Here is a 22,448-nt window from a genome sequence, read left to right as displayed (position 1 = left end):
GGAGACATTCCGGAAACATCTTGGCTAGGGCACACGCCAAGTGTTGGCATGTTGGAACACAGATCTCGAGGATCTAAAAAAATTAAATATTATATCACTCCATATAATCCCTATGAAATAGTGCTGGAGGCGTTATGATATAGTGGTGGAATCCGGGTTTCCAACTTGTCCTAGCGACACCACGGAAGAGCCATCAACGACCTAACGAACACAATTGGGCCAAAAACGTAAAGCAACACCGCCTCCACAGCATTGTCTGATCATTAACAACTTTGATACCATCAAATCTTTCTACAATTTCAAGATATGAATCGTTAAGCTATATTCTAGAATTTACTGAAGAAAACAATCCATATGCATGTACTCTTATTTAAATTCGGGTATTTTCTTATATTTTGATATAGAGCTCTTCTTTTAAACGAAATCAATTCAGCCTAAAAATGGACACGACCATCGGGCCCTCTTAATTTCTTTTCATCTCTTTTTTGTTTTGCTTGTCAAGAGATTTGGTCGTGCCCCCCCCCCCCCACTTTGAAAAACGATGAGCACGCACAATGTGCATGGCAGCTAATATCTTTTAATGAATGGTGCTCGGTTTAAAACAAACTTCTGGGAATTCCCTCTTAACAATTAAGTAACAAAAAAAAATACATAGCCATCCACAAAGGCAAGAGAGTTATTTGCTTGAAAATCAAGCACAGGCTTTTTCACTCTCTTAGCCATCCACAAAGGCAAGAGAGTTGTGTGCTTGAAAATCAAGCACGGGCTTTTTCACTCTCCCCCTGAAACAACTCAAGCGTCCTTGTATTTTTTTTTACAAAAATTGGAAAATCAGGCATTTATCTCATAAAAAAGTCAGTCCTTGTCGCGGGAGGAAATCCCCTAAAACATTGGGAAAATCGGAAATTATTTTGCTTAATTCAACTGTTTTGGCGTAAAACTTCGGGGATATACTGATTACTGGTGCAAGCGCCATGTACTCTATATAGTCACAACATTGCTTTAATGGATTTTTTTAATGAAATTAATTTTTTGACCTTCAACATCATTTTTTTTTTAAAGATGTAAGTTCAGAAAATTAAAAATATATAAATGGAATGGCCTTGATCCTTATGATTAGCTGCTGTTTGACATTCAACAGGCAAGAGTTCTTCCACACATGAAATGATGTCCTTTTCCTCCAGATTAAGTTCCAATACAACATAATTCATGTGAATTACCCTCTGTACAGAGGTAGATTTAATATACTAGTATGCACTATGGAGAAAAAAAACAACTGGCTAAGCCATTGAACAATATTTGAAGAAAGTAGATTAATACAAATCATTATTTGTGAGATAATAAATCAACATAAGTATTATCATCAAATATATACAAAAAGGGGATATGTATGCAAAAATCTTCATGTAAAGATACGTCATTATTTTTTAATTGAAAAAAGTATGATCTTTCTTGACTTCGTAACGTTTTCAAAGTACAACAGGTTAAAAAATCGCTATCTTTATCAAAACCTGCGGTCATTGTGTCGGAACTATAAAGAGACGAAACATTCTTTGGCTATATATCACACGGTTTTGGTATATCATTTCAAAGCACGGTATTTAAAGGGGGATATTGTGATCTTTCAGGATGAGTCGATATTCCTGAGAATTCTGTTCTCTTCAAAATTGTTTTCAAAGATCTATGTATAAGTTAATGAAATTCACGAGGTAAGGCCGGTAAAAGCGTCTGCCGTCAGTTCTGCGTTTTCGCCATGTTTTTCGGTAATCACAGAAGCCATTTCCGATTTCCCCATTTCCGTGACTGCGCGCGCAAGCTCTTTTACTTTTTCGCGCTCTTTGATCTTGGGGCGCATGTCTTTCCAAGAATCCTTCCACGTGAGTAGAATTTTCTGTGTGGTGTCAATCCTGGTTCTGTCGCTGACGTCACTGTATCCGTCATCTGATGCGGCATTTGCGATGTTGACAATTGTGGTGTTTGGAACATTGAGGTACATTCCAAGCATCAGACCACTATGTTTGTCCAGAGCGCCCAACTCTCGCGAGAGGACTGCGAGACTGGTGTCTTTGAGCACTGCAGCCTCTTTTTTCAAAGCTGAGGTTGATGATGCTGTAAAAGTAAAAGTAAACGTTAAATAATTGAATAAAACTAACTTTAAGAGTGTTTCCCCAAGAAACCCGCATTGGCGTTCAAAAGACCGGAAGAACACATGGTTACCATCTAATGTTAATCAATTTACGAAATTTCAAAGCTAGCCCAAAGTATGCACATTTTTATTCATAATGCGAAAGAGTACAATATGAAAAAGTCATCCACTTTCAGCTAGGATAGCTCTGGTAAAATACTTAAAACAACTTTTAACTGTATGTTGACCTTCCTATAACATGCACCAATGAACGGCTGGGTCACATGTTGCAGTATATATATATATATATTTACAAGTATAATAACTGATTCTTGTTAGCCAGTATTGTATTTCGAAAAACTTACACTGTTGCGATGGCGAATTTTGCGCTTTGTCTAGCTTTTGTGGCGATTTTTTCCCCATTTCCAAATTGTTCAGTACTTTCCACACAAATTTTAAATACACGCTCCCAAAAAAAAAATTAAATAAATTTTCCAAAAGATATAGAAAAATGGCCGTTTGAATCTACACGTCTTCCACGTATGGTTTCAAGTCACAGACAAACTTAGAACATAACAGGAATAAAATCGAAGCAGACCCCAAATATCCCCACGACTAGATCTGCATGCCTTTCAGTGCACAATTAATAGATAATATTTCACCCCTTCCACGTCTTTGTTCACCATGGACATTATCGATTGGTTGATTGGCTTTTGCCTACTGTCGGGGTACAGCCCATTAATGACACTTGTCTGCTGGGTGTCATGCACAGAAATAAAGGATATATATCAATTAAAGTACAGCCCATGTCTTCAAAAGAGGGACACGCAAAAATTTCATTTAACTGCTGATAATCTAGATTTTCTGAAAAGAGACACGTACGATTCCAATTTAAATAATTTTATCGTGTATTTATTCGATCAGCCAAAGCACTTACTCTAATCAATTGTAATTCTACAAAACCAAAAAAAAAAATGTTGGAAAAAAGTACGCGATCATGGTTTGGTGGATGGGGGAAAAGGGGGTAAACGGACAGGTAATTATTTCTTCAAAGTTATTACCATATTATAGGATAACACATTGCAAATAACTAGTACATGTAACTATATTTTTGTATCATTGCTTCTTTGATACCGTGTTTTTGATAATTAAAGATTAACCCTTAAACCTTTATAGTATACAATACTGACAGGGATCTATTCTCTCATTTGGTAAAGACGTAAATTTCAGAAACGATCAACAATGATCACAATCAATTTGCAAAGCATTTATGTCCCTTTGTAATATAAGGTACCCGGTATCTTGAAAGTCCTACATCTTTGACCATGTGTCAACGCCTCTCTCTCTCTCTCTCTCTCTCTCTCTCTCTCTCTCTCTCTCTCGTTTATTTTTATGTTGTAAACCCACAATGTTCTGGTCTTAAAAACCTTGTATCAATTAACGCTACCCTCCACCACGCCATATATCCGACTGATTCGTATGTCATGCCCCTTCCTCCTTCCTCCCGCTTTTCCTTTATTAACCAACTTATTCAAATTTAAAATTGTTACATATCTTTAGACTTATCATTTTACAAATACAGTCACATCTGTCCTTCTCCCCATTAAGACCCCCCCCCCCCCCCGTCAAGAATCCGTCCTGTCCCTCATCACGATCACAACCCCCCACCCTCCCAAAAAAGACCACAATATGGGTGTACCATATATTCGTACATACACTGTATATACATGCATGCTTGTATTAAAACTGAAACGACGAGGTTATATTTTGCCAGATAATCGTTTGGTTTAGCAAGATTAAAAGGTAATTCCATTGAATAATTCATTGATTTCTTAGCACAACAAGATTTAACGCTGGCGCATGCATCGATTGTAGACCTAAATATAGCCTGGGGTATTGAATACAGCGCTATAGCATTGAACCCGAAACTGTTCTTGAAAGTACATTGTATATTTTATAAATATGACAACAGTATAGAGATACTTAAATATGCATCACCTCTGTTCCCTATCTACTGAAAACTTGTGATATGGAGTAGAATCGTCAGTATTTGGTAATGAATTCAATGAAATACACAGTGTTATCGATAGGGATCTTGAATTTAAGATTATTGTAAACAAATTCAGACACGTACGTATAATCGACCATCTGTTTGAATCAGATAGCGTTCAAAACGCCGGTAAATTAATTAGTTGATTTATTAATTAATAAAGCATAATCGATGAGTGTTTGACTTACCGTCATCCGACATATTGTCTTGACTATTCGTGCCCTTTTATAGTGTTTTTTAAAATCCCGAGAGAATTATAACGCTCGGCGGAACTCTCCAATGTAAACAAATCTCATAGCAACCAACTGACACCTCGTACCTTTAATACCCAGCCGTCAAAACTCAAGGCTAAGACACGAATGCTTCCGTTTTTAAATCTCTCTCTCTCTCTCTCTCTCCATTTTTTAAAAATTGAATTGTAATTTTAAAATTTTAATGATAAATACTTTCGATCGATGTTTTATGGATTTATGCTTTCATGATATAATTATGATACATATTGATATCAATACATGTATATGAACGCAAATGATGTAGAAGGCTAGAGAATTTAGTTGGAGAATCATGTTGTGCAAGAAAAAGAGAATAAAAGGCAGATGCATATTTATTTTCCAAATTATTTCCTTCATATTTGGGCGTAAGGACGTAACGTGTTTGAAAGAAAGATAAAAATACAACAAAAGAAACAACAAGGGCGATTCTCTGCCTGCATTAACGTGATTTCTTGGATAGTGTTCGACCCCCCCCCCCCTCCCGAAAATCAAACTAACTTATTTACCAAAACAAGTATTGGACCCCCCCCCCCCCCCCCAAAAAAAATAAACATAAAACAAAACAAAACAAAAACATATGGCAACAATATTTGCTTTAAAATACTTTTTATTGTTTATGGCCGTCTAAAATATGAATGTTGAGTTATATGAAAGTTCTGACATAGCTCACAATCTGTTCATATTCTCTTTAACAGTGGTCTAGCTCTATTTAAAAAAAAACAACCTCACATCTGCATGTACAAAATTATTATTCATTTATTTAATTATGCATACTGTATTTTCTTGCACTGTTAGTTTAAGTTAGAAAAGTATTAAAAGTTCATTTACCTGCCTAAAAGTTCAGATTCACACCACTTTATAAAATTTACTAAAACGGGCATCTCCTCCTACAACATCTGAAACACCTGAATCAGGCACGTAGAATCGTTTTTGAAAGTAGGGGGGGGGGGGGGGGGCAGACTGATCCTCATCCAAAAAATATCTTGACAACCAAAAAAAAAAAAGGAAATTATGAACTTCCCAAAATCTTCAAAATCAAAATCGGGGGGGGGGGGGTTGGAGTAGTGTGTAGTCTATATATAACTTCTATTTCAATCCCAATTTTCTTATTTTTATATCAATTTTTTATATACTTCCAAAAAAGTGGGGGGCCAACTCCATGATAATTCAATTTTTCAAATATAAATTTTAAAAAATTAGTTGCTGCGAGGAATAGTGGGGGGGGGGGGGGGGGTGGGGAGTGGGGGGGGGGGGGGGGGGGTCAGGGGGCAAACTTAAATGGAGCCAAGTAAAATGTTCTTTTTATTTCAAAGATATCGCAATAAATTTGCGTCGAACATACATGTACATTTACACAACACCTTTAATTTTTTTTTTCATATACAGGTGTGTTGTGTCTGAGAAACAGTATTGAAAGTTAATTTAAAAAAAAAAACAACAAAACAAACAAACATAAAAAAAACACAAAAAACTTATTCATTTTCTGATATCAGATATTCGAATTATTGATATTAAAAAATCATTTTCTGCTATCAGAAAATACCTCAGAAATATCAGAACGGCGCCCCATAAATATTGGGATACACTAAGCCGATGTTGCTAAAAAGTGGAAAGTCGGATCATTTTTGTTTCCTGGTTTTACCGCCTGCCGCAGGTGTGTCTCAAACCACGTAGTTTTAGCCAATCAGAAGACACCAGTGTATAAGGTGAGTCTTTCGAGTCAGATACCAGAGTTAAACACAGATTAAAGGCGACATTTTAGGTTAATTTTTGTTTATTGTATATCATATTTATCAAAGCGGTATTTCCAATAGACCGTCTTTGTTAAAAATCTACTGGTTTTATGTATTTTTTCAAAGTGAAAGTAGCGTTTGTTATATACCGGAAGTAGCATAAATTGTCACGTTGATTGTTTTGATAAACACAGGAAGTCATGGACGCTGCTGTAGATGGAATTCCTCCGATTATGTGGGAACCCGATAGGTCGATGTCCACAAAAATGGACGAACTCAGGATTAGGATTAACGAGAAATACAATGTTGATCTACGTAAGTGCAATCTATTTCGAATTTCCTCTGCGTTTTACCGGCTTTTTACAGCACTTGTATTACATGAATACAATGTACAATGTACGTTTATCCACGTTCCTTATGAACGCAGAAGCTGCTGCTGACTGCTCATGTACTGTAAAATTGCCACCGTGTATATTTGTATCTTGATATATACAGTCACATTTTCAATTTAGTTAACGTTATACTTTAATAATGCTCCTCAAATTTCCTCTTAATTGTCTACTGACAGCTAAATTTACTCTGTCCCAAGTATATATGCTGTATTTATGTAGCAGATTTCTTACATTATTTGTTATTCATAAATATCTCATAACACCTTAGGGTTTAAGCGATGGTCATTCAATTCTATTCCTTTGAAATGTCCCTTATAGCTTGTCAGATTTCAATATAATGTGGTATATCTATATGTATTTGTATATATTTGATTCCGGAAATTTATACTCCGTTTATATTTTGTTTAAGACTATTGATGCCCTGTCTATTGTTATTTAAATTCTATTGTCTGTAAGTATATAAATACAGCCGTCAGAGGGCTGTCGAGAGACTCTCTTGTTGGTCTACGGACCAAGCTCTCCCCCTCTCCCCTTTTTCGGCATTCATTAAGGTAAATTTTCATTTCTCCTTCTTAGGTTATAACCGGAATCAAACAATGTTGTTTATGTTCAATATTTGATTTTGCTTAATAAATTTGTAAATCTTCGTTATCTTTGTTATTTTGTAATTCAGAGGCAAACTGAAAAGAATGAACCTGGGTTGATGTTGAAAGACGTTTCCGTCTTGTTTATTTATACTACAATAACATGGCTAAAAATAAAAAGTCTATGGGAATTAAGTATTGCAACAGGCATTTTTCTGAGTGAAAAATGATATTGTGTCAATGAAAAAATCGTTGATATTTTCCTTTTCATCAATTTCAAATCTACTTCTTTTACAAGTTTGTGTATTTTTATTAAAAATAGTCCAAATGTACTGCATAAATAACTTGGGAACGACAATATAGTATGTTTTTAGCTCACCTGAGCTGAAGGTCAATTGTATTCGATTTTCAATTAACAATAGGAAACCAAAAGCAACAGACAATAGTAAAAAAAAAACCCAATTAACTTTATGACTTGCTTTTGTCAAAATAATTAGAGATAATTTCAACATTAGACATAATCTTGACAAGAATGATAGTAAATGACATGCTATGTGTATATGTTGACAGAGACCTACAGACAGTTTCACCAATGGTCCTGTGAGAACTACGGTCAGTTTTGGGAGGAAGTGTGGCATTTCACTGATGTTATTCACTCACAGCCCTTCTCAGAGGTATGTTATGGGGAACCTATATATTAAAACATTAAAAAAATTTTGCAGGTGTCACTAGTACTGAGTCACTACAGTATTAAAGGACTATGTGCGGTATGGTCAAATATCTGCCCCCGATTTCAACCAATTTTTAAATAGTATCGTATAAAAATGAAATCTTCACAAATCATTGTAAAGAGGATGCCTATAACTTTAATCTTGATTTTAGTCATCATTGCTTACTCGCTGTTTATCTATGACGTCACCTAAATGACCTAATTCCCGCAAATTTGCAAACAAATGAAGATATTCTCATTTTTGCTCTATATTTTGCATTCGGAAATATAGAGCGCAGGTCTGCTCAAGTGCGATTTTAACATATGTTTTTCTTCAGATAGTTATACATATCATACTAAAAAATGGTACTTGAGCAAGCCTGCGCTCGATGTTTCCCAGTCGAAAAATCATCGGAAAACACCCATATTTTGCCACAAAACATCAATTTATCAAAATAATGCAATATTCATGACGTCATTTCTACATTATGACGTCACTGTGGTGATAACCTTTTACACCTTTATTTCCAATATGATTTAACTATCTTTCACCTTATTTTAAAGCTCTTTCTAGAACTTTGATTTTGGGGGGCAAAAATTGCATAAAACCGCACTTAGTCCTTTTGCCATATGTATTCTTACCAAAAATACACAGCTTTAGATACAGTCAGATATCTAACACATTTTTCATCTCATCAAAAAAATTCAATTTTACCCATGTAACAGGCGGAAATGCCTCAAATTCAAAGGGGAATAGGGGAATTATTTTGCATCAGCCATGTTTTGACGTAAGAAATACTGTTGTGACACCTGGATTTGCTTTGATGCAAAGATATGTTGACCAAAGTTCTTAAGAGTCATCAATTGGATTACATTAAGTTCATTCAACAGACCAAATAGCAAATCTTCATGGAAAAAATTCATCACTTTTATCTATAATTTGAAGATGGATTAGTTTGGGAAAAAATAACTTTTTTTTTTAATTTAATGATATGTATGCATATTTATCAGATATTTGAAAAGAAATGATTAAATTAATATTGAGAGAAAAGAATTAATCAAATATTTGTTTTTCTCTGAAATCTTACTGGTATATATTGATAAACAGAGATAAAGTCCATAGACATTTTCAATGTGCTTTAATAAAGTTATAATCTTTAAATCAGCATTCTATTCTTTATTGTTTATTTAGGTGATTGACAAATCCAAAGGAATTTCTGAAATTCCAACATGGTTTAGAGGGAGTCGGTTAAACTTTGCCGAAAACCTCCTGCGTTACAATGATGATAGAGTGGCAGTGTACTCTACCGGTGAGCATTTAAAATTTTAATTCCATGCATTTAAAAATGTTTTGAAAAATTTCTGACATGTGGATAAGATATATGTGTGTAACATTTATCACATACTACTGTAGATATAGGGAAACTTACCTGAAATTGATAAAACTTTATTAAAAAAAAAATTGCAAGACTATCACATTTTATAAAATTATGCTCTGCTGCACAGATGCCCATCTGCCTAGCTTGAATGTAATCACTTCTCTGGGGAATATTTTCGCTCTCCTTAATTTGCTCAATCTATCTCATACTTCAACTAAAAAGTACCTTTGGGTAAAGGGTGTGCAGTGACCTTGTACCATGTCTCTTGGTCAAAGGTTATTAAAGGTCATAGCAGACCCATGTGTAAATTCTTGAAATGTCTTTATCATATACTCTCTCCGTTTGGCCCAATACTGCTCATACCTCATACTTCAGCTACAGAATTACTTTGGTTAGGAGAATGCAGTGTATTCCTGGAGCTTGGCAATTTTTTTCCCAGGTTTGTAGAGGGCAAATAATTTTTAATGGTGGTCGTTATTGACACATGTTCATGGACTTGTCCCTTAAAAGGAGGAATGAACCATTCAGATTGTCTGTTAGATGAATTACTGTAAATGTACTACATTTGGCTGTTAATTCTATTTAGGGCTTTTGGCGGAATGCGGCCTTCCGCTATATCAAATACATCGCCATACATCTATGTATAAGAATAGTCACATTCAGGAATATGCTAATTCAAATCCACGCCAACTTGTTCGAAAACTAATTTCCGCCAAATATCGTACATGCCAAATACAATACGTTAACAGTACTATATCTAAGTTATATTTAAAGATACATCAGATTTTACCAATGGGGTACTGAGTATTCTGTACTATATAATAATTTTTCAACCTCAGTCTGATGGCATGTAAAAAATCTAATAACTGAAACTGTCCAATGATATTTAACAATTTACCAATTTGAATAGATATTAAATACTTTTATCATGTTGAATAGGAACTTTATTTCCATATTGCTAATCATTGTAATTTTCTGCACTGTTTTTAAGAGATTTTATGCTTTCTTTTTCTTTAAATAGGCGAGGGTCTTGGAATCAAAGGCATACAGAAGAAAACGTTCAAGGAACTCAGATCTTCCGTGGCTCGATATGCAGCGGCCATGAGGAAGATGGGAATTAAATCTGGAGACAGGGTTGTAGGTATGCAGCATCAGTTGTACAGGAGTTATAGTTTGTTAAAATCATAACTTCCATATTCCGACATTTATATGATCTATATTTTAGAATGATCTACCATGCATAAATTTTTTTTCACAATTCAGTAAGAATTTCAATGCTTAAATCTAATTAAATGTATAAAAGGCTTTTTAGTTTTTAAATTTAGTAACTTGAAAAACAGAGAGATTGTGAAATTAATGAACATCATTTGCTAAAACAGAAAAATGAAAAAACAGATAGACAAACAAAGATAAATTCCTTTTCGTAAGTTTGTAAAGTTTTGCAGGGGGCTATGTAATTTTGTTATTAAACTATACCTTCTCTTGGTATTTTTTTAAAAATATGATAACTGGAGAGAGTGCACAACTTCAGGTTTTTACCCCCCCCCCCCCTTTTTTTTTTATCTTTCAGGGTACATACCAAACTGCTGTGAGGCATTGGAGGCCATGTTAGCTGCATCCTCTATAGGGGCCGTGTGGAGCTCCACCTCCCCAGACTTTGGGGTGCAGGTCTGTGGGTGACTTGGACAATTTGAGGGTTTTTTTTTATTGAGCCTGTTCATTCCTTTAAAAAAAATCCATTTAGAATTTTAAATTTTATATTCTATTGCCCACTTATTAAAGGTAAATTCATAACAGTACCTCTGACAATGAATGGCTAATTGTGTGTGTGTAGGGGGGGGGGGGAATAATATAGAGGCAAAACTTTTCCAGTATATCTTTAAAGAATTCTGATATGCTTAATGCATGTGTATGCTTATGAATATATATTTATATACTGTAGATTCCTTATTTTACGCGAATACTTGATTCTGCAATTCAGCGGTTTTCCATCAAATCGCAAGAAAATAAAATCATGAATGCAGAATTTTTATTATAAATTCATGTACTTTTCATATGTCCAATAAATTAAAGCGAGATATTAGAATTTGCGAGATGCGATGTTACGCGGATAATAATTCCTCGCATTTAAATAGTTATCTACAGTATTTCTATACATTCATTGTACAAGTACGGTAATCAACAAATGCACATGTATTAATTCTTGACAGGGTGTCCTAGACAGATTCTCTCAGATAAAACCAAAACTGATATTCAGTATTAATGCAGTGTGGTACAATGGCAAAGTTCATTCTCATCTGGAGAAACTGGAGCAGGTGGTGCGAGGTATGTTGACGATCTGGAACAAGTAGTTATTGGTATGTAGATTACCTGTAGATTACAGGTAGACAGAGGTATGCTGATTATCTGGAACCTGTAATTGGGGTGTATTTATTATTTTGAACACCTGTAATACTAGGTAGCTAAAGGTTAATGTATGTTGATTATCTGAAACAGACAGTTTAAGTGTGTAAATTATCTGGAACAGGTAATTTGGGTGTTAATTTTCTGGAACAGGTAGTTATGGTGTGTAAATTATCTGGAACAGGTATTTAGAGTGTGCAAATTATCCAGAACAAATGGTTTAGGTGTGTAAATTATCTTGAACAGGTACATATAGTTAAGGAGTGTAAATTATCTGGAACAGGTAGTTGGGTTGTGTAAATTATCTGGAACAGGTAGTTGGGTTGTGTAAATTATCTGGAACAGGTAGTTGGGTTGCGTAAATTATCCAGAACAGGTAGCTGTGTTGTGTAAATTTTCTGAAACAGGTAGTTGATTGTGTAAAATTATCTAGAACAGGTAGTTTGGGCATGAAAATTATCTGAAACAGGTAATTAGGGTGAATAAATTATCTCAAACATTTAGAAAGGGTGTGCTGATAATCTGGAACACGGATGCATTGATTATGTTGAACCTGAAAATGGGGTGTTGATTATCTAGGACAGGTATGTTAAGTTAGTTGACCAACAGAATTGGGTAAGGCAGAAGTTCAGACTATTGTGTGTTGTTTATCTGGATTATCAGGTACATAAAGTCAGAAATGCTGAGTGTTGTATTTTCTTTGACAGCAACTAAAATTCAGTAACATTTTGATTACAAGCATCCTCACGACTAAGTGCATTGTAAAATTACACCTGAACTCTGAAATTAGCGGCTGTTAGAGGTGTAAGAAATATATGTACATGTAGACTACATGTACAGTGTAGGTTTATTGACTGTTTATAACCATGTTTTGTTAGATAGTGGAATACGATTCAAGAATTAAATGGAATTGTAACTCTTTCAGCTGAAATGTATGAATGTTATAGTAACAAAATGCAAATTTAAGTGAAAATATAAAAATTTGTTACCATATTGTATAAAATGTGTATTACTTTCCATTGTTTTACCTGCTAGGTCATTGTATAAAATTTGTTAAAATAAGACCTGATTTGAATGTTTGAATTTTTTGTTCCAGGTTTACCTGATATTGAGAAGGTGGTCGTCTTACGGTTTGTCCCTGATGCTTCATGTGATATCTCGTCCATTTCTAACAGGTTTGACTTCAACTTTATTTATTAATTTCTTTTTTTAAAGGTATAAATTTAATTTGATTTAAAAGCAAGGCTCAGTGATAAGCAATATTCATTGTGTATTCATGGAATAGAAATGATCGTGTTTAGGTTTTGTTAGTATCCCTCACCAATTGATTAATTTTTGTAGTGAATTATGATACACAAGCCAACTGACATAATCATAATTATAATATCATAGAAAATCCCCCCCCCCCCCAAAATAAAATGAAATTGGGTTCATACAGTACGTACCTCAAATCCATTTGAAAATGTGACAAAAATTAAGTATTAAAATTAATTTTTCATATTATGATAATGAAGTAATATTTTAAGATACATGAATAAATTGCATGTACATATATGTATAAATTGTAGTTCTGTAAATGTGTTTCTTTACTAAATGAATAAATTACAGTGAGTCCACTGCAATACATATGCTTAGTGCCACCAAGTATTGACCCTTTGATCTTTAATTTGTAGCTGTATGCTTGACGACTTCCTGCCCCCTACTGAGCAGGAGGTGGAGCTGTATTTTGAACAAGTCCCATTCAATCATCCCCTGTTCATCATGTACTCTTCTGGCACCACAGGCGCCCCCAAATGTATGGTCCATTCTGTGGGGGTGAGTATAAATCTCAAACTGAAGGTGCTAGCTGGTTAAAATAAGCCCTTTATACTGTAGTAGTTAGGGGTATATGGACCGTGGATATCGGCCTGGGTAGCTCAGTGGTAGAGCTCCTGACTAGAGTTGCAGGGGTCCCTGTTCGATTCCCGGTCCAGCCATATATTTTCGTTGTATTTATATACTCATTCCTCCTTTCCTACTACAATACTAAATTTAAAGCTTGGTCTTTTTTAGAGTGAGGCTTGCAAACCTTCTTCAGGGCTATAAAATGTAGACAAGCTTCACCTTTGAATTTCAAAAGGTGTAAAGTTAGACTTTTATTAAATGTTAGCTCATTTAAGTTTTACGACCCAAAATTATATACAGAATATTTAATTAATGTACAATTACAGTAGCACACATGCTATTTTGATAAAAATTGTCAAGTTTACATGTACATTTAATCTCATTACACTTGGAGTTTGTAAAAAAGACTCCATTGTGATCATATTAAAGTTATAACCATAGTAAAAAGATTCTTTAATATTTTATGCAAGTTTTTATGTTTTTAGTTGTGAAAGTGCTAGAATACCTTAAACCAATACATTGAAGACTGTACACCCTCTGAACTATATCAGATTTCATCATATCAATTTTACAGCTATTTCTTTAATACACAGCCCTTATCAAAGGGAAAAAAAGTTTTTTTGATAAGATTGAAAAAATGAATTAAAAGCTTTTATGATTAGTGATGATCTATGATGATGATGATGATGATTTCAAACTGATTATGCAAACTATAAACCTTATTTCTTTCAATCATTTGTAGGGAACCCTGCTGAAGCACTTAGAAGAACATGTCATCCAAAGTAACATGGGACGAGAAGATGTCTTCTTTTACTACACTACAGTAAGTAGCAGTTCTCATTAGCAATTTTTGATTTAACATATACATGTATTTCATAATTAAATTTTCTCAATTTCTTTAGTTTATTTTATGTTTGTCATCATGGATATTGGATGCGTTTTTTTGGTAAATAAAAAATGGAGTTGATTTGTTTCGTAAATGGATATTTCGTAATTAAAATTTCTCCGGGCCTGTATATTTGATGCTAGTCATCATGGATATTCTATGTGTTACAGAGTCTTTCTTGTAATTGAAAGATTGATGTGATGTTTTGGCAAAGAAGGGTTAAGTAGAATTTCTGCAAAAGAAAATTATGCATTGTATTTCTGGAGGATGAAGTTCTGCAGGTTTGAAAAGAAACCTCAAAACCTTAGTAAATTGTTTAATTTATAAACTTTGATAGGTGGGTTGGATGATGTGGAACTGGCTAGTCTCGGGGCTGGCTGTTGGAGCAGCCATTGTTCTGTACGATGGATCTCCTCTGATCCCCCATGCTAACCATTTGTGGGACCTGGTGGATGAACTCGGGTAAACTCTTTATTTCTCTTCAAGTTTTGTCTTAAATATTCTCCACCCTTTAAGTTGAAACACAAAATTAGTTATGTGATAATGGTAATTGAATTTTTTTATGCAATTTAGAATTTTTTTCTGAAGAGGGATGGAAAATTTTGGGATGTTGATATGGATGAGGGCACAGCTTATTAAAGATATGCCCTAATTAGTATATGATATTTTGAAGCATGAATTGGCCATAGGTCCATTATGCATTGAATGGTACATTTATAAAATTCTAAATGATAAAATCCTAGAAAGACTTGATCTCAGGACTTGCAGATTGTAATCTAATGCATCGACTGAGCTATTCAGTCAGACAATATATGAGTTACTTTAAAAAAAAATTATTTTGAAAGAAGATACATGTTTATGATAAAATGCTGGTGTACCATGCCTTTTTTGCAGGTTTTGAAATTTCATCACTTAATTGAAAATTAATTGCAAACACTCACAGTAATTTTAAATATTTCTTTTAAATTGTGCAAAATAAGGCAAAAAAAGGTTATTAATAAGTACATTTTAAGAAAGATTTTAAGAATTTTTTTGTTATAATAATTGTATATTTTTCAAAAATGTTATCTAAATAGTGGAATTATTTTTATATGATTAATATAAGCACTCTTTCCTTGTAATACGGTGTTAAATGTATTAAATCTTTATATTCAGGATCACTTTGTTTGGGACCAGTGCCAAATGGCTGGCTGTGATGGAGGACAGAGGACTCAAACCAGGTAATTTTTCTTCAGGGCATCAAACAAACTGATGTAGGGTACATATTTGTTTATTCCATTATAGGGTTGTTTTGTTAAGAACAATGAACGTGTACTGTAGATTCCTTTTTTTATGGGAGTACTTAATTCTGCGATACAACCGTTTTCCGTCCAATTGTGAAAAGATAAAATCGCAAATTCTGGTCAGGACTATGATCATAGTTTAATGATGTTTACATTTGTCCGAAAAAAAAAAAGCGAGAGTTTAAAATTCATCAGATGTGCTTCTTGCGATTTCAATCGGATATTAATTCCTCGCATTTAATTAGGAATCTACAGTATGCAGTGTTTGATAAACAAACTATAATATCTCATAGGAAAGACACACAAGCTGAAGACTCTGAAGATGATAATGTCCACCGGATCCCCGCTGAAGCCGCAGAGTTACGACTATGTCTACAGGGAGATCAAGAAAGACCTCCTCCTCGCCTCCATCTCGGGTACGGAACACTTCCCTTTCTCTCTCTCTCCAAAATCTCTTTTCATCCCCCTTTGCAACAAAATAGGACTAATATATTAAAATGACACCAGAATTCAAAATATCTTTTGGATGGTAATAGAGGTATGGTTAAAAAAATTGTGTCAAAATAACTGCTGACCTTCATAAGAAAGAAACATACACATGAAGGATGGCAAAGATATGTTTTTGGATTGTCATTATGATTTCATGAACAACAACTGTTTAAAATTCAATAGTTGCTTGAAAGTTTACATATTAGTTTAAATATACTAAGAAATTGCATGTTCTCTTTTCTTTGTTTTCTTGAACAGTCTTAGTGTCTGAAGCATACACAGTGTGCGAAATAAACTTTTTTGTACTATAGACAATAGGTCTACAACATTTTCAAAATCTATAGACCTGACTGATTTCCTATAGACCAAAAACAGCAACAAATAGTATTCTTTATTTGTATTGTATTTTTATTCAGGGTGAACATGGTGAAATAACCTGGTACTTCACAACACAATAGGAACTCTTACTATAGGACATGGTGAAGGGTGCCCGGCTCTTAACCCACACACAGTGACATTGCCTTTTAATGATTATTTTGTAATACCAATCAAATAAACTCAGATAAAGTAAAGGAAAATAAATATATAAAATATATTCCCTTGAATACTGATAACACGATACAAAAGGAAATAAAAGCGCAGAATCTAAGAAAATGAATTCCAGGTGTGCAGTCTGGGTTCACGAATGCAAAAACTAGAATGGTGTATGACTATCCGGGTTTTTTCTCCCAGGTCTAGCACCTTGTGAATACTTCAGTTTAATTGTCAAAAATTGACATGCTCTGAATATTGTTTTAGACTTTTAAATAGCACATGGCAATTACATTCTGCTTCTTATCGCAGTGTATTTAAAAAGGTATTGAGTAAAACGTTCAATCGACTAGACGACAGGCTTCGTTCGTTCAGACTACTGTTCTATAGACAAGTTGGTCTACAAATATTTGAGTTACTATAGACCGGGCGTATTTTCTATAGATTTTGTCTATCGGTCTACCGTTAATTTCGCACACTGCATACACAATATAGTCTTAAAAGACACAGGTCAAGTGTATATAGGTCATGAAAGTTCAAGGTCATTAATCAACGGTCAGGTCAAATTGATGGCAAGAGTTACACTAGCTACAATTTATAGGGACACTACTCAATATCATTGTATTTATCGAACTCATCATGTTTGTTTTGTTTTTTAAATTCTGGATATTTTTTGCTTATTTTATAATAGCTGGTAATAGAAGCTCAGTCACTTTATAACAATTATTTGCTTGATAAAATATTTTGTACCTGTACAGGTGGCACTGACATCATTGCCTGCTTCATGGGACAGAACTGGACTGTCCCAGTACACCGGGGGGAGGTTCAAGGCTTCACTCTGGGCTGTGACATGCAGAGCTGGAACGAGGAGGGTCAGTAGTCAGTACTTGTCTTTGTGTAAAATACATGTATAAAATGCAAGTACATGTAAAGATCTAGAGTTGCTGGAAAAAATTTAGATAATGTATATATTTGCAAGTGAAGAATGATGGTATGTAACATTATAACAATCAATGTACATGGAGGAATAATGACTGGTATTTTATTAAAACACATCTACATGCAAGTGAAATATGGCATTATTAAATAATAATGTAAACACGCTACATTTGGCTATGTATTCTATTTCGCACTTTTGGCGGAATGTGTCTTGCGCTAAATCAAGTACATCGCTAAATGCCATACTTATATGTATGGCAATAGTCACATTCAGGAATACCCTGATTCAAATCCTCGTCAACTTGTTCAAAAATAATTTCCACCAGATATCATATATGCCAAATATAATACATTTACAGTATATGTTCATGCATGCAAGTGCCAATAAGTCTTTTTAAGTCCACTTTTCTGCAACAGGTTTTCCTCTGATATTTTTTCACTGGATTTTCCACGTAAGTGTGTTGAGAATTCACCTGTATAAGTTTACCTTTTTCTACAACAGGTAAACCCGTGTATGGGGAGCCAGGTGAACTAGTCTGCCTGAAACCCTTCCCCTCCATGCCTGTCAACTTCTGGAACGACCCCCAGGGTGAAAAATACACCAATGCTTACTTCTCCATGTACCCAGGCAAGTCTCTGATTAGTCTATACATGTATGTCACCAAGTCACTGATTAGTCTATACATGTATGTCACCAAGTCACTGATTAGTCTATACATGTATGTCACCAAGTCACTGATTAGTCTATACATGTATGTCACCAAGTCTCTGATTAGTCTATACATGTATCTCACCAAGTCTCTGATTAGTCTATACATGTAGGTCACCAAGTCTCTGATTAGTCTATACATGTAGGTCACCAAGTCTCTGATTAGTCTATACATGTAGGTCACCAAGTCTCTGATTAGTCTATACATGTAGGTCACCAAGTCTCTGATTAGTCTATACATGTAGGTCACCAAGTCTCTGATTAGTCTATACATGTATGTCACCAAGTCTCTATGATTAGTCTAGCTAGGTCACCAAGTTGACCGTTATGTGATCGGTAAACATATCATATGCGAACAAATGTTAAAATGATCTAGATTGTATTCCCTGCTACTGTGGTTTCATCATATTCGTTGAATACCAATTTTTGTGGATTTTGTTGTTTAGTTGATCCACGAAATTAAATGTTCATTGAAGTTCAATTTTTATTAACATTTTGTATTGATAGGGTCATTGCATGGCCACGAATTTACGTATCCTTGAAACTGTGAATTTCACTTTATCCACGAAAATTGATGCCATTGAATACTAATGAAACCACAGTAATCAATTAAACTATAATACCACAAAGAGGAGAAATGTAATCTTGATAAATGTAAATTCTGTCGGAAAAATTATGTTGAATCGCAGAATTATGTAGTCGCGTAAAATAAGGAATTTACAGTAATCACATTTTTGTGATCTTCAATTTATTCTGTAGGTGTGTGGGCCCATGGTGACTACTGCTCCATCAATCCAAGGACTGGAGGGATCGTAATGCTGGGAAGAAGGTAAGAAACCAAAAAAAAATGACACAAGTGTTCTCCTGTAATTTCTAGATCATCATAACTTTTATGAGTACTAAGAAGGTGAAAAAGTTGCGGAATTAAATTTATTTTTTTACTTTAGTTTTATTACTTTTACACATACATGTATAGTAATTGGGTTTTATTTCATGGCTCACCCACCAGTATTATCTAATCAGATATAAGACTAACATTTGTTTGGTAGATTAGTTTATGAAAGGTGGACACCCAATGAGATCAATGAATATTAATTCCCAACTGAAGAAGATATAATTCTATGCAATATTTTCAACCTTGAAAGAATTTTAGAAGCCAATGATAACCATTTTAAAGACATGCAAAATTAAAGATCTAATTCTTCATTATAATAACCAGTGTGTTTTGCATATTCAGATTTAAAGAACTTATTTGTGATGTAATTTTCATTTTAGTGATGGTGTTTTAAATCCAAATGGAGTACGATTTGGGAGTGCAGAAATATATAATGTTGGTAAGAACATTATGATTAGCTTCATTTTCCAATTGCTTTTGGTTATTGAGCTCTGAAAAATTGATATTTTACTCAAGTCATATACTGAAAACTCAACAATATTTGAATAATAAATTGATGCATACAAGTACATTCTGTTTTGTCAGACAAATGACAGTCAAGACATTATTACCTTTTAAAATGTCTTCTCTAGAGTTCAGAACATACTTACCTAAATCTGAAAATAAAAATTCAGTAAATCGATTAGTTTCTTTTCCTGCTTTGCTAACAAAAGTCTCTGCATAAAAATCGTCAGCAAAAATTTTGTCTTATAGTATTAAAGTGTGAAGAGTTTGAGAGTTTTTTTTAAATATTCCAATAAAATATTATCTTGTTCACACCTTAATTAAAGCCACGATCCTTCAAAAAATTATCATGGTTTGTCATTCAACCCTTACCCCAATTCTTTCCAGTGGAATCATATAAGGAAATCCAGGATAGTGTGTGTGTGGCTCAGAGAAAGGCAGATAACTCCGAGGAGAGAGTCATCCTGTTCCTGAAGATGGCGCCAGGGGCAGAGTTCACCCAGGAACTGGTCAAAAACTTAAAGGTCGCCATCCGGAGTCTTCTGTCGGCCAGACACGTGCCAGAGGTCATCCTCCCCATCAAAGACATTCCAGTAAGTGTGCTCACTCCCCCTCTTTAAACTCTCACTGTCTACTGAACAGTCAGCCAACGGTAAACCATGGTAAAAAGAAAACGATAATCCCTGGTGGCTGGTTGGGTCCCTGTTTTCCAGATCTCCAGTTGGTGTTTTTTTTTTTCATGAGTAACTTTTTTTGCTCACAGTTCCAAGACAGCCCTAAATTGTTTTTAAGAAATGAACATTGAAATTTTAAACAAAGGTAAATATGTGAAGTTAATTGCCATCACTTGTTGCATTTTGTACTGAGATGAAGATATTCAGATCGGGTGTAAAACAGCAAATGGACTGTCAGTATGTAAAGCTGAATTTGACTCAATATTATATTGAAATTGTGTATCTAACAACACAAGCCTCAGTGTCTCTCTGTCTCTCTCTCTCTCTCTCTCTGTCCCTCTCTCTCTCTCATTTGAATGCAGTTGTAACATGTAAGGTTTTGTCTACATGGACAGTCTAGCTTGTCTATGACACCTTATTCAGTTTGAAACATATTATAATGAAAAACAATGTTGAAACATGATATCATAATTATATGCATGTGCATGAATGTAATGCGATAGTAAATCAATCTTCATGCTGAGAAAATGAATCACAAAAAAAAAGAATTGCATTAATGTGAAGAAAATCACTCAAAAGACCAAACATTTTGATTAGGAAAGTAACTATTCTTGCATGTAACTTCATGTTATTATTCAAATTAAAAAAAGAATTTTTCAAATCTATTTATTTCAGTACACTATCAGTGGCAAGAAAGTTGAGGTGGCAGTAAGGCGAGCCATCCAGGGGCAGAAAGTAGTCCAGCTAGGGGCCCTAGCCAATCCAGCCAGCCTTGACCTTTACTACAACATTCCCGAACTGAAGCAGTATTAGAGCATCTGATTGGATACCATGCAAGAGCAATTACCATTGGATTGTCATTATGTCATCTACTAATTCTTCATTTGCATGAAGATTTACATAAACTGGGGGGATTTTTATTTCACTGTGATGTGATATTTTTCTTATGGTTATCATGTATTAGTATTTATGATTTATTAGTTCATGATTTTAATCATGTTAATTTATTATTTTGTCGTCTATTTGTTTTGATCATTATGGAAAATGATCAAAATAAATTCAAACTGATCTTATTATAAGACTGTAGGTTTATATATATGAGGCTGTGTTGGAACAAGTTCGTGTATTTTAACTCTGTGCACGATTAATAGTTGGGATTATTTTATGTATACTAACAACATTCTCCTGTGTAAGATAATCAACGTACATGGTTATATACAAGCTTTGGCTTATGTATATTACGTTAATTAATTTACATAGTACTTCTTACATGTTTTAAATTGCAGAAGAAAATACTCCTGTGAAATGTCATGTGCAACATAACTAACTTATGTAGGCTAACATCAGAGACATGAATAACATATTTATGTCTCTGCTAACATGTATGGTATATTTACATATACAGTATATTATATCGATTTTATTCTCATATATGTGTATGTACGTGTGGATGCATGTGAATGTTACACACCTACATGACTCAGTAAAAGTTGATATTAACTGATACTCCTTTCTCTGAAAACAACAAAAATTTTGATGAAATCAATACATATCAATTAATTATTATTGCATTTATATTTATGTTTTTGTTATATGTCAGTATTTTTTTTTTAATTTTCATTTTTATTTGTTTTTATTTGTTCTTTATTTGACTTTTAATCTCGGTAGAGAAACTACAAAGAAAGTCATAAAATGTGTGTTTATGGAAATACAGTCCGCCAGCCATAATACTTAAATTATAATGGAAAAATGTCTCCCTTGGTAACAACTAGTGAATGCTACATGTATGTTGATAATGTATATTGATGCTTATAGCAACACTTTAAAATTTATTCCGTATGAAATTCAAAGCTATGATTGTTAGACATTTTATATATGACATTTTCATGACATTGTATTAAAATACATGGATGTATAATAAAACGAAATCCTAAGGCTGATATCCTATAATTTTCGATCGAGAATTTATTAGTAAGAAAGGATGACTGCAGTTAGCGCCGGGTTTTG

The 22,448-nt window shown here is 34.0% G+C and overlaps 2 protein-coding genes across 3 annotated transcripts; one reads left to right on the top strand and one right to left on the bottom strand.

Annotated features, from left to right (window-relative positions):
- Positions 1 to 1,206: 1,206 nt before the first annotated feature.
- On the bottom strand, positions 1,207 to 4,522 carry LOC105328950 (uncharacterized). Of its 2 annotated transcripts, none has more exons than XM_011430023.4 (2): positions 4,364 to 4,522; positions 1,207 to 2,109 (listed from the first exon to the last, which is right to left on the bottom strand). In XM_011430023.4, exons 1-2 carry the CDS (start codon positions 4,374 to 4,376, stop codon positions 1,703 to 1,705), a joined length of 420 nt encoding a protein of 139 aa, XP_011428325.2. In that variant the 5' UTR covers positions 4,377 to 4,522; the 3' UTR covers positions 1,207 to 1,702. The 2 variants fall into 2 exon arrangements, with proteins under 2 accessions (XP_011428325.2, XP_011428324.3); XM_011430022.4 differs by lacking the exon at positions 4,364 to 4,522 and adding an exon at positions 2,491 to 2,775.
- Positions 4,523 to 6,247: 1,725 nt separating this feature from the next.
- Positions 6,248 to 21,514, top strand: LOC105328951 (acetoacetyl-CoA synthetase). Its single transcript, XM_066081965.1, has 18 exons — positions 6,248 to 6,495; positions 7,727 to 7,830; positions 9,058 to 9,175; positions 10,266 to 10,385; positions 10,815 to 10,912; positions 11,455 to 11,569; positions 12,744 to 12,822; positions 13,321 to 13,462; positions 14,274 to 14,354; positions 14,755 to 14,879; positions 15,573 to 15,637; positions 15,994 to 16,116; positions 17,479 to 17,592; positions 18,162 to 18,287; positions 19,128 to 19,197; positions 19,644 to 19,702; positions 20,155 to 20,360; positions 21,117 to 21,514. Exons 1-18 carry the CDS (start codon positions 6,381 to 6,383, stop codon positions 21,252 to 21,254), a joined length of 1,998 nt encoding a protein of 665 aa, XP_065938037.1. The 5' UTR covers positions 6,248 to 6,380; the 3' UTR covers positions 21,255 to 21,514.
- The last annotated feature ends 934 nt before the right edge of the window (positions 21,515 to 22,448 follow it).

Source organism: Magallana gigas, chromosome 4 (genome assembly GCF_963853765.1).
Source record: "Magallana gigas chromosome 4, xbMagGiga1.1, whole genome shotgun sequence".
NCBI lineage: Eukaryota > Metazoa > Mollusca > Bivalvia > Ostreida > Ostreidae > Magallana > Magallana gigas.
Note: the sequence above shows the minus strand (reverse complement) of the source record. Positions and strands in the feature narration are given on the sequence as shown.